The sequence below is a fragment of the Syngnathus floridae genome, chromosome 13 (assembly GCF_059516105.1).
Source record: "Syngnathus floridae isolate MCC-2025c chromosome 13, RoL_Sflo_1.0, whole genome shotgun sequence".
Taxonomy (NCBI): Eukaryota; Metazoa; Chordata; class Actinopteri; order Syngnathiformes; family Syngnathidae; genus Syngnathus; species Syngnathus floridae.
In genome coordinates, this window is record NC_142425.1 from 8,902,116 (window position 1) to 8,914,940 (window position 12,825).

Here is a 12,825-nt window from a genome sequence, read left to right on the forward strand (position 1 = left end):
GCCCTCAATGATCACACTACCAATGTGTGTGTGTGCACATCTTCTTGTATACCAACCTAGAATATTTGTGATGACTCCATATTGATATCTTTTGCCACTTTATTGTTTTCCTTGTCCGCTTGATTATCTTGCTTCCTTTGTAATCGATCCAAATTTTATGAAACGGCTGTAAATCGAAATGGTGGCAATTAGTGGGGACATTTCAAATTTGAAAAGTTAATAATCAATACAATCAAAGCCCAATTTGTTGTGAGACGTGGAGGAGGCAGCAGGCAGGGCCAAGCTTCGCTATACACACACCAATGCAAATGTACAGAGGACACTCAGTAATAGCTAATTTATATACACAGTGCTGTGCAGGCATCCTATTACCATAGCGCCTGAGGCTGCAATCACTCTCCTCGAGCCCGGTTCCACGTCGCTCTGCCCCGGCTCACTCAGGCACGGAGCTGAGCGGCGATTGATTACTTTGCTGGGATTCAAAAAGCCTTTTCTCTGCCAAAAGCAGGCTGAGGCTGGCGTGTGCCGACGAGGGCTCGGAGCCAGCCAGAGAGCGAGGGTGGGGTGGGCTTGACGGGCAAACCCACACGCCAATGACAGATTCTGCAGGGTTGCAGGGGGGGAGTGGGCGGGCGCTGATCTCCAGTTGAGTAGTAGGGGGACTGGGCGGGTGGCTGGGAGACAGGGGAGGGGGGTGGGAGGCTGGCTGCGCTCGCATCCGAGCTCATCATTCTGCTCTCAGCATCTGTGGAAGAAGGCGATGCCTGCCGCCGCCGCCGCCGCTGCACACCTCCGCTAAGCCGCTCGCCACTGAGGAGAGGAAGAGGAAGCTGAGGACAGAATCGTAAGCGGAAAGTCTCTCGCCGCAAACTAAAAGCTCCGATTGTGTCGCTTCTCTCGGCGGAAGCGTTTGTCGTGTGTGGGGAATAAGAAGAGAATACAGCAGAGAGAAAGAGAGAGTGAGCGAAAAGAGAGAAAGATCTTGAGACAACCACCGGCGTCTCCCAAATGGAGTGGAATGGGTTTAAGATGGTAAGGAAAGAAAGCTTCAGGCTTGCCATTACATTTTGCCTTGCTCGCCGCATTTTCTACTACAATGCATTTTATTTATTGTCTAACTTAGTCAAGAAGGAGAAGTTCGTTCAGCACGTGATTTTGGATTGTGGCCAGAAGGTGTAAGGGAAGAAAAGGAAGCAGTGAGAAGGAAGAATTGTTTTTGCTTCCAGCTTCATTGACCTGCAAGCATGGTGTTCATTTTTTATACCCGGTTGTTATTTCTACCACATTCATGTATGCAAAGTAGCCTATGCTAATGAGGTGAGTAGACATGTTATCCGTCATGCTGGGAGTAGGTGCGTTTGAGTTCCGCGCATGCCCCCCGGATTATCATTTGTAACGCTGTGAGATGATGATGAGTGTGTGAATGAACCTGCTTTGGGGCCCGGCATCTTGTACTTTTTTTGCTCAGCTTCCAACTTTGCATCCACTCTAGCCGTCATCCATCACCATCAAGAAAAGGGGGCGGTACCTTGATAACAAAAAAACAAGCGGCCATGTTTGGTTGGCTTGTCTCCTCAACTGTCAGGTGTCAGCCAGTTTTATTTCCTTGCAGAAAGTGAAATTCTATACCATTCCATCCATCTGTTCGCCGAATTACTTTTCAGAACAGACTGACTCGGCGTTTGCCAGCGAGAACATTTGCAGCGCTACAATTAATCCATCCGAGAGTAAATGTTTGATTGTGTATGTTCCTTGCCTCTTCGCATTTGATGCAATCAAAATGCTAATAAGACCCCCCCTCCTCTCACCACTCTGCTTGTTGACCAGGACCCTTTGCAGTTAAGTGAGGCGTGGATGCTTAGCAGCAACACGTGATTGATGGAGGCAGAAAATGATCCAGGCAGATGGACATGAACAGAGAGCTTCGACATCACATACAGCTAGAGAGACGAAGGAAGAAAAGGGTGCAAATAGAAAAGAAGGAGTTAAAAGTCATCACTGGAGAGGGTGTGATTTGAGCCTTCTGATGTGAGCCAGTGGGGCGCCTGAGCTATCACCTCATGCACGCCCGCACACACACACGCACGCATACACACGCAAGGATAGCAACATCCAGTGACTCTATTACCCTCAGGCGGAACACGGTGAGCTCCAAGGTTACACATCAATGCTAATAGGATGGGGGTGTGTAAGGAATTTATTATAGCGGCTGTGCAGCTAGCAAATATATGTGGAGTGAGTTAAATGTAAGTGAAGATCAGAGAAACGTAAGATCGTCACGTGTTGATGTTGGAAGATGACGAGCCACTATTTAAATGTCAAAGTGAGGAATATCAATGGAGAAAATGCAGGAAGACGCATGCCAACCATCTTAAACAAAGGAGATAATAATAATAATGGAAAATTTGTACGGAAAATGTATTTATAGTGGACTGGTAATAGTGAATTGACAATGATAATGGCATTAATAGTGTATTTTTCTGGTGTAAGAAATATTGGAATATATTCTATATGCATTTATAGTATTAACACAGTCAACTAAAAAGATTTACATGTACTCATATTTTCCTAATTTGCATTTATCCATTTGCACTCGCAGATTACGGTGCAAGGAAGATAGCAGTAAGTGTATTTTTATTGAATCTGGAGGTGAGTTGGAATGGAGATGAGTAATGTGTAGATTTTTTTCACATTTGTAAGGGATCTCAGAGTAAATCAATTTGAAGTGTGTTTGTAAATACTCTGGGCAGATGGTCAAAGATAATGTATTGTAATTGCATGTTGATTGCGAAACTTTGTCTCAGGCAAAGGCAGGAGTGGAACATTTGTTTGAAATTGTCACTTCCTCGTTGAAAAAGGTGCTAGAGATGTCAAAGATCGATTTGAACTGGGCTGGGATTGAATGAGTTCATTATGGAGTGCAGTACTTGGCTGCTACCAGCAGAGGCGCTGTTGATTCAATCTCAACTGTGTGTGGCCTAAAGCGGATCAACTGTTACTTGTTGAGTTGAAACTGAAATTAATTTCTCTGCCACTCAACAATAATATCAATTGACTAATTAATCTGTTACTATCTTAAAACATTGTATTTTTTTATACTGAGAATATTTGGTTTGCCTTTTATTCTTGTTCATTTCACCTTTTTTTTTTTTTTTAATATAGCCAGAATGGAATGTTTTTATTGACTATAAATGTCTGCCAAATGTTTTTGAACCAAAGGCTGGATGGAAGCATTTAATGAGCTAAAAGCCTGTTTGAATAAGAAGCCGCTCGCTGTAACAATCTCTGTCCCAATTAACACGCTTTGGTTTTTAAATATTCCTTTTGTGCGAAGCCTAAACACACATGAAGACTCACAAAACGCTCACAATGAAAATTTAATGGGCTTGCACAGCGACATCCTTCATTTATTTAAAATGCTTTTGTTTTTCTTTTTTTTTTCTTTTGCATTTTCAAAAAACGGCAGAAATCCGAGAGGCATGGCAAGTCATTCCGCTGTGAGCGGAGCGGCATTCACAAATACTAGACCTAATTCCTTTGGCAGCAGCTCAAACTGCTACAGACAGACACATAATCAGCTGGGGAGCGTTAGCGCCTCAGCCCACTAGCAAACACAAGACCGAGCCCTTGTTGTGCATCGCTGCTTTTCAGAATAAATATCCCGATGGAAAATACAGTGGGAGGAAAGAGGTATTCATGTGTATATAGCTCTTTGTTCCGCAAAAGATACAGAAAGAAGAGACGGCAGCTTTCTTAGCCACTTTGCCGCTCATTCTCTATCTACCGCTCCTTCTGTCTCTCATCCTCCACTGTACGCTGTGTGTTTTCCTATTCATACAGATGTTTGGATTTGAGTGGCAGTTTCTCCCGAGACTGTGCGCACGCGGCTGACTCGTCTCATCTGCATTTTGCATCCCAGGAAACAAAGCAGAGCAGAAAGCCACGTAAAGTGTGTGTGCGTGTGTGTTGTTTAGCTCTGGCAGCTTAACTGGCCCCTGAGCTGTTGCTGAATGATGTTTAAAGGACATTTCAAGGTCGAGCTTTCGACAGTCCTCGCCGCCGCTGACATATTAAACATTTATGCATTTCTGTAACCAGATGAATTATAGATTAAACATGAAACGGAACATGCTGCAAAATGCCACTATTGTGGTTGATAATAGACACATTGCGGTCTACAAACATGCAGTCACATGACATATCCTAAGCCTGCCTTATCTTCTCTATAGCAACACAATAGCTCAGCTTGTCATGTGTCGTGGTCGAATAAAAGATAACTACAGTAGAGGGAGACATATGCCAAAGCCATATGATCTTAATTTGGACCTAATTGTAGACCTTTGTAAATATAACAATGGTGACTTGAGATAGTGGTTGCATTCATTCTGTTACCACGCTTGTAATAATTTCAAATTAAAAGAAAATTGCGTCTTTGGAGCAGCCAATCATAGTGAAGTTGTGTATGTCCTTCCTAGAACTCCGCGACTCGTCTCTGACCTCCTCAGTACGGCACTGATATTGTCATTCTACGCAGAGGTTGTTGAGCATACGACTGAGTGCTGTTGAAATAAAACAATTGTTTTCACTAATTCATTAAAAAAAAGTTCTAAAATGTATTTATTTTTTACTATAAAGCTAACTTTGATGCATGTAGAGTTGTCCAGAAAACAAAAACAAATTTTGAGTCAAAAAAAGAGAAGGTTTTGGAGCACGTGTGAAACTAAAAATAGCAAACAAGCTGAAATTGTGATTATCAAGTTAAGTGGCTGTTAGCTAAGCATTTTAATGCTTACAATACTGTATTCCGGGAATATAATTCTCACTGGGTGAAAATGAGATTCCTATCAAGCCTAACAAAAACAGCGTTAGCACCTGTCAAGGAGATATGCCGTGTTTGGTGGGTGGAGGAATGGTTGAGGTCAGTGGAAAGATAAATGTGCACTCGCTCATTGATGTGCGGCTTTCCGCCATGACGCTGTCACACGGTGGCAATCAGCTGCCTCCTCTCGTACGTTTGCCTCTGTGGAGTCGAGCGCGCTATATGAACGGAGATAGTATCCTGTGGGCATTTTCAATTACCCCGCTCTGTACAGCAGTAGGGGGGATTAATCTGCTCGTTTGAATGCGCGCCACACTTAATGGTTTAGCCGGTGTGCCGCCGGCCTCGTCTGTTAGCTCTGATGCTATACATTTAGGCTTTTGAGAATTCTCTCTCTCTTCTGCAGTCGGAGCCATTTGTGATTTTGATTGCACCATTCTACCATCAAATTATATTGTGAGATTAAATACTCACACAAGGAGTGCCTGGACATGTCTAGTTTACCGTGTTTGGGTTTTTGGAAGACCACGTCGTGCTAATTTGGGGAATCTCTGAATCACCTTAAAATTTTTGAATATTTTTCTTCTATTTTGGTCTTGGTGTATTTAATTGAGGCACAGGCAGACGTGGATGTGTGTGATGTAACATCAAATTTCATTCAGAAATATGACACCCCTTTAAATCATTCAAAGAAATTCATTGGACAAATTGTTATCATTATAGTTTAAATAATGTTTAATAAAAAATTGGGATGACTTTCCGCCATGTCTTGATTGGTGACGTCCACATGACGCAGAAAGCCTCTACCTGCGTCAAATTGCGTCCGTCGAAGAAATAACTGTCTGGCTCTACCTTTGTATAATGACTTGCGCATACATAACATTTGAAAAAGTAAGCTCCAGTAGTGACTGCAAATTCAGGATCTAACATACCCGACTGATGTATTACTGAGGGTGTTTAAAATTCATGAAATGGTTTCATTTTAATGTAACATTGTCAAGGCTTGAAGTTGTGACTGCCGTATTTTCTCAAATAGTGCCCGGAGGTGTTCATTTACTCTATTGCCAGACGTTTTAGATGACTTATTTGTAAAATTACTTATGAATGTTTGAAACAAGACACCGCGGGAAAACAGTTTCTACGTATATTAGGAGAATACTGTATTTCTATCCATCTCTACTTATATGGTATATAATATATACATGGATGTATAGATATATAAGGATATATACTATATATCCTTATATATCTATACATCTGTCCATCGCTAATTAGCTAGTTAGCGGTCTGAAAGTAAACTGTTAAATCATTCAGTAAGCAATCAGAGTGTTTCTCTATCATGTTTGTAGTCCCATCTCGCCCACTTCCATTTCTTCATTGACCCCATCACGCCGTCTACCCATTAAGACACATGACGGACCGCTGTCCTTTTCCCTGAATCCATTTGATTATATGAGCTCAAGCTCCGTTTTAGAGCGGAATCAATAACGAGATGATCTGGGCCCTCACACTAAAAACAACAGCGGCGCACAGTCCGACACGGCGAATGAATTCTCTTGTGCGGCGGTCGGTTGATGCCTGCGTGATTTAGCTCCATGCCTTTGCTGCAAGGCGCACATTTCGAGTCGTGTTGTGTGTGAGATGCAGCTGATGGGGGGAAGGAGTGATCAGATTAGAAGGAGCACTGGCTCTACTTAGCAGCCGGGCCCAGTGTTTCTCTCTCTCTCTCACTCTCGTTGTGTTGGTAAGTGCTGTGCTGTAGGTTTTCTTATCGTGCAGCTCCAGGCTGTTTATAGCTTTGTTATAAATACCTGCTCAACAAAGCCAACATTAACACTTGCAGCCTCAAACCAGTTTTAATTGGAACACCTGCTATGAATTTAACGGAAAATGTTCGAGACGAGTTTGTTTCTCTTTCGCTCTCTCGGGAACGTTAGATGATAGGCGGCAGTTGTTTTGTTCGTCAAGGACTTTCCTTGCTCTAATGTACAGTTTTGTATTTCTAAAATTGTGAGGAAATGCAAGAGCACTAGAGGAACTTCCGTAAACTGGAGTATTATAAACTACCTTCATGGTTACAAGTTACAACTGCAACCTTCACAGAGTAGAATAGATCCAAGGTTAGATGATCCAACCTTGGATAAGAACACATTTTTACAACTCCATTGATACTGCACTTCTCTGAATTTTGTCATTGGAATTTCACTCAGAGGAGACCAAAAACAAATTTTGCAGATGACAATCAAGTGGATCGGTAACATGAATGTGAACAACATATTTTATTTTGTTTTTTTGTAAATGAGTAAATCTGTTTTGGCTACAACTACTCAAAGAGCAATGAAAACATGCCCTTGTGGGAAGAAATAATAATTCAATGTGTTATTCAGTCATCAAAACAGAAGCTTCTTCAGATGTTTTCGTACATCTGTTTTATTTCATCTAATAAGTTCATAGTTGTCTATTTGATTGCAATATACCGATTTAAGGTTGTTTTTTGTGGTCTGTGGGGTCTAACCTGGTGAGTGACGTGGGTGTCATAAAAAAGGAATGTGGAGTTGCTTAGTAAGTCATCGGCTCGTGTATGAATTTTTTTATTACACGTTTTGTTTTCTTGGAATTTAAAATGATTGAAAGTGCTCTGGCTTTTTGTAATCAAATTAATTGAGGTATTTATTGCATTGTTTTTGCCCCAAGTCATGACAACTGACCTTAATTGAGCTTTTTATAGCAAACTTTCACTTTATATTGCTCATAATCAACATCAAAAAGTTGAGCCTCTCATGTGATGCGATGTCATCAGTTGTATTCATGACAAATTATTACTTGCATGCACCAAAACTCCAAATATGGAGTCCATGTTTTGCAGGATGAGGAAATTTTAAAAAGAAGTGCATCAAGTGCTTTTATGCGAAATAAATGTGTGCGCGATGAAGGCCCGATCGAGGCTGACGGTACTCATTCATCATAAACACGTTTAATTACTGAAGAGCCCCTCGATGTACGACACGTGACAGGCAGCCCCACTAAAACGTTAATGACACCGAATTCAAGATGAAATCCCGTAGGGGACGTGATTTAGTCTCTTCAATTCGCCGCTACGTGCTAACATAGGGCCGTGATAGCAATCACTCCCATTTGTCATACACGGGAATTAAACAGCAACGTGCCGAAGAGACATTTCATTGGTGGAGATGTAAAAATGACTTTAGGAGATTACTCTGTGGATGTTGTCGCGCAGCCTGAGATAGGATGGAGGAATCGGGGCAAGGGCCACCAGGCTGGAGAGTGTTTTGAGCACAAGAGTGAAAACAGGGGACCTTTTGATGAGAACCAGAGAGGCCAGGTCAGGGGTAGGGCGAGGGGACTGGGACTTTGGCTGCCAGGCAAATCCTGGCTTTCCTTCAATTCCTCTTCCAGCACCCTTCTGCCCCTCGCTCCCCGATGCCTCAGGCTGTGGCCAAACAGCGAGGCAGGTGTCCAGCTGATCTAACACCCCCGCAAGGGAGGAACTTTAGTGCAGCCGTCACTGTAGCTGCACAAATTGAAGTGTCATCTCTAGAGTGGAGATGCTCACCAGTTTTCTGCATGCGTTGGTGCAGATCTGGGATTCAGCCAGTGGACAAATGTCCACAGCTAAGGAGAATGTAAATCTTGGGAGTGGATGTGTGCAATGTGCGTGTCTGGAAGTGAAAGATACAGTGGATATGAATAGATCACTGCAGGTCTTCATTGTCCTTCTTGGTCATCGTTTATGAGATTGGTGGGGATGTTTATCCACTCCTCAAATAGCTAAAGCGAATAAATACGTGGGGCTGCAAAAATAAAGAAAATTATGGACACAGAAAATGTTAAAAATAAACAACAAGAATCAATAAGTGAATAAATGAAATCAATATTGCATCCAAATAATGCAAAATCCTTATTATTCATAAACAAACATATATAATCAATTTAAATGAATCCAGTTAGTTACATTTAGTAAGGACGTGTGATGACAAATAGTCTGAATTTTAGATCAATAAAGTTTTTATGAGATTAGATTTTTTTACTAAAATACTAAAATTTTACTAAAAAAATATCTATATTAGAAAAAAAATACAAAATGTAATTTTCCAAGAATATATTCAATTTTAGAATTAAAAAAAAAGCTGTCATTATTCAACAATTTAGCTTCTAAGTGCGGCATAAATTTTCCATTGTAATACCTCAAATACAAATCTTGAGCAAACCCAAATGAGCTATTGATAGAGACCTATTAGACCCCCTGGGCAATCTGCCATATCCTGTCATGGCGTGACCTTTGACCCTATGCAAGTATGTGCTGATTACCCAGGAGCCGTGAGAGGGTGTTGAAAAACGGCATCGATTTCGCTCAAAGCCTGAATTGTCACAAGGAAGAAGAAAAACGCCAGTGGGAGACAAGCCAAAGTTAAAGGAAAAATTGCTTAGATGCACATTTCGCGTTTTCTGGAACATTTATTATTCCAAGTCGCACAGATTGAAGAGAGGCAGAGGAAAAGAATCCATTTGGTAAAGTAGATGCTGATCGATGGGATGGAGGCAGGCCGGTGAGAGTGCAACAAAGGAGTGTGTGTGTGTAAGTGTGTGTTTGCATATCCCAGATTACTTTCACCAATTGATCCAGCGCAGCATCTGTCTGACCTGCATGACATTTTGTGACTTCATAAGACACTGGTAAAGTTAAAAGGACAAGAAGAAAAGCATGAGAGAAATGTAAATATCATCAAATGCGTATAAAAAGCACAAGCAAGAACTAAATTTGGTTCTTTGTTTTCATTATAATAGAAACTTGATCACAATAATTGTTTGGATCATTTATAATAAATTCCACATTCCTGTTCTTGAAAAAAAAAAAAAAATCCAGCATAAGGAAATAACAATATCAGACACAAGATGGTGAGACAAAAAGTCTATGGAGTCAGATGGTCGCTTGCACCCTGGCTCCATTTTGTAACTGCCAAGCAGCGTGTCTGTCAGCGGAACGCTTCTGCAGCATCCTGTCTACTCTGCATTCTCCTCAGCCTCCGTTCTTTCCCCGGCCAAGTCAGGCTCCATCGATTGTCTGAGCTTTGCGAAAGCTAAAACAGAGGCGATGAGGGGAGCTCGCACTGCCTCAGCACTCTCCGTAGCGCAGCGACTCTCCATGCCGTAAAAGCCGCAGTGGCGTGACAAAGGTCAAAATGAGATGAGACGACTCGGGAAATTGTTCACATAACCGTCCTGAGTGAAATATAGTTAGCAAAGTGTATTGCATTACAAGAGCGCTTTGGAAAAATGGATTCATAAACAGTAAAGCAAAGATAAGTTTGTTCCATTAGTATTTTGGACTGCTAGACAAATACAAATGTACAGCCGCTTCCTTAGCTGGAGGCAGACTGCAGCACCCAGACACCACCAGCCAAGCAGTCCAAGGAGACAGGAAGCACTTTTGTGGCATCAAATATTAATGGCCCTATAGAGCGTATTGATTATATAATAGGTTTTCCCGGCATCTGAGCACAAGCTGAAATGTACTCCCTGAATAATTGAAAATGTATCCATGAGCGGATTTCCATCTAAATGGTTGCTGAATGTAAATTGCACCTTTATTTGTGATTTCATCCAAAGATGCATGCGAGGAGGGTGTGAATATGATGGATGAACTTTGTTTGTTTTAGTGAATGCTTGAGCATTGACTATTGCGGCTCACATACATCTGCTTGCTGCTTGTTACACGCGTGGAGACGATGTGATGACGCCGCACTGTCTGCTTGTCGCGGCACGCCTCGCCTCACCGCGCTGACGTGCTATGTGAAGCGACAGCTTTGCAGAATGGGTGGAAAAAAATGCTTTTGATGTTCACCTTTGTCTAACGTTTCCTTCTTTCAGCCTCGCTTTTAGGCGTCATTTTTAATAGATGGTGGTTTTAAAATGGAGGGTGCGTGGTATAGTTTGTAATTGTTTATCTATTTTCCCCAAGATTTTATAATTATTGAGCCAAGCTATTGTTTCATCGAGAACAGTTGTATTTTTTTAATACACCCGAATAAAAATCTACAAAATATTACAGTGGAACCTCCAATTGAGATAAAAAAAAAAAAATCAGGACAATTTTACGTCTACATGAAGTCAACATATTGGGGGAGACTTGACTGTGTGCCTCAAGCTTTTCTCAAAATATTAATTTGACGTTTTGCTTCTAATGTAACATCATTAGAGAGAAGAAGAATATTTACTTATATACGTTGAAATCATTAAAAATGGATTTAGTTTAGCGTCTCTTGCTAGGTGCTTGCTAGTTGTTGTCGTTTGTTATCGAAGGCAGTTTGATGTTAATTAACTTCTTTTTACACTTGTGTAATAGTTAAAAAGAAATAATCCCAAAATGTCAAACTTCAAATCAGATTATGCAAAGTTTTTGGTTTAAAAAGAAATCTGTTGAGCTTCCACCGTACAAACGTCACGCTCATTTGTTTCTTTGTAAAAATGCTTTTCATGTCTTGCGAAACCACTGAAATGAATCCATTGACATATTTTGGTCTTCACTTGACTGAAACAAAAGTGGCTCAATCCCTCTAGTTTCTGACCTATTTGTCCATGTGGCTCCTCCTTCATTTTTTGACACTTCTTCCTCACTTGGACCTCCATTAAGCATTCTCCACCAAGTTTACAAGACACATTGACAAGAGAACATGTACGGTCGAGTCTGGCTCTCTCTCTGACCTCCTCTCTCTTCCTTCTTTGAAGCATGGGGAGTACCATCCACATTGCTCATCTTTTTCTTTTTGCTTCTTGCCTCCAACTGCTCCCTCCCCTCATCCCTCTGAAGGAGTGAATGAAAGCAGAGGTCATCCCGCCTCCCTTTGCCTCTCCTGCTAAATTGGCTGCTAGTGGCATCCATTGCTGTAGGCGTTAATGCCCCCACCAGCCCGCCTCGCTCTCGAGAGCCGCTGAACAGACTTCCTGCTCATTTGTGACATTTCTGTGTCTTCAACCGTGGGCTTGTTTACCCGTGGATAGCGAGAGGGAAACCCTCATTATATACTCATAAACCCAAGGTCATCGTGGGGACCACACCAATCTGCTGGTTTTTTTTTTGTGGAGCAACCAATGCTACTGAGGCAATCCTATCACACACCCCAACATAGTTTGATATATTATTGACAAGTGACGACTGAGCCATTTTTGTTTTAGTGGTACTTTGTGAGCTTCCATACCTCCCCCACCTGTCTCTTCCTCTCACTTCCTCCCATCAAAAAAAAAAACAACACATCCCAAATGCTACCCTAAACAAAGTGCAAAGTGAGTGTATGATGCTGACGGTGGGCTGTGCATCCCTCCCTCCCCTCCCTCCCCCCCTCCCTCCATGTGCTCCGCTCCATAGGGGTCGACAGAGACACAGTGGCGTCAGGCAGAGCTCCCGCAGCTCCAGGGCTGGGCAGAGAAGGGATTGCTGACACAGCCAAAGATGGTAAGGAGACTACTGCTGCTGCCAAATGGATGGCCCGGGCCAATTTACACAACCATCAAGTAATATGATCTGAGATGGATGGATGGATGGATGGATGGATGGATGGATGGATGGATGGATGGATGGATGGATGGATGGATGGATGGATGGATGGATGGATGGATGGATGGATGGATGGATGGATGGATGGATGGATGGATGGATGGATGGATGGATGGATGGATGGATGGATGGATGGATGGATGGATGGATGGATGGATGGATGGATGGATGGATGGATGGATTTGGGTCTCAGGAGGGCTTAGCCAAAGTGTGAAATCACGCAACCAAGTCAATTTTTTATGTGCCTGTTTTTAAAACATGTTTTGTGAGTAAGCCTGAATTTTGCAAAAATGCGTCATCTCAATTGAGCCGCTTCTACACGGAGGTTTTTCTGAACATGGCATAAAGATCTGACATTTTTAAGCCCCTGTTGAACTCAACTGTCACAAACACGACGTCAACATCAAAGTGTAAGCAAAGCCGCATTTCGTCT

At 42.1% G+C, this 12,825-nt stretch overlaps 1 protein-coding gene across 8 annotated transcripts in view; it reads left to right on the forward strand.

Moving 5' to 3' along the window:
* The window catches only part of elavl4 (ELAV like neuron-specific RNA binding protein 4), a 64,154-nt gene that overhangs the window by 14,941 nt on the left and 36,388 nt on the right, over window positions 1-12,825 (forward strand). For 7 of the 8 annotated variants that reach the window (XM_088393486.1, XM_088393481.1, XM_088393487.1 and 4 more), the window contains one exon: window positions 12,204-12,290. In XM_088393486.1, coding sequence (XP_088249612.1) covers window positions 12,204-12,290 — 87 coding nt within the window. Of the gene's footprint in view, window positions 1-748; window positions 1,033-12,203; window positions 12,291-12,825 lie in introns of those variants that run through there. The other variant, XM_088393488.1, reaches the window with a different exon arrangement.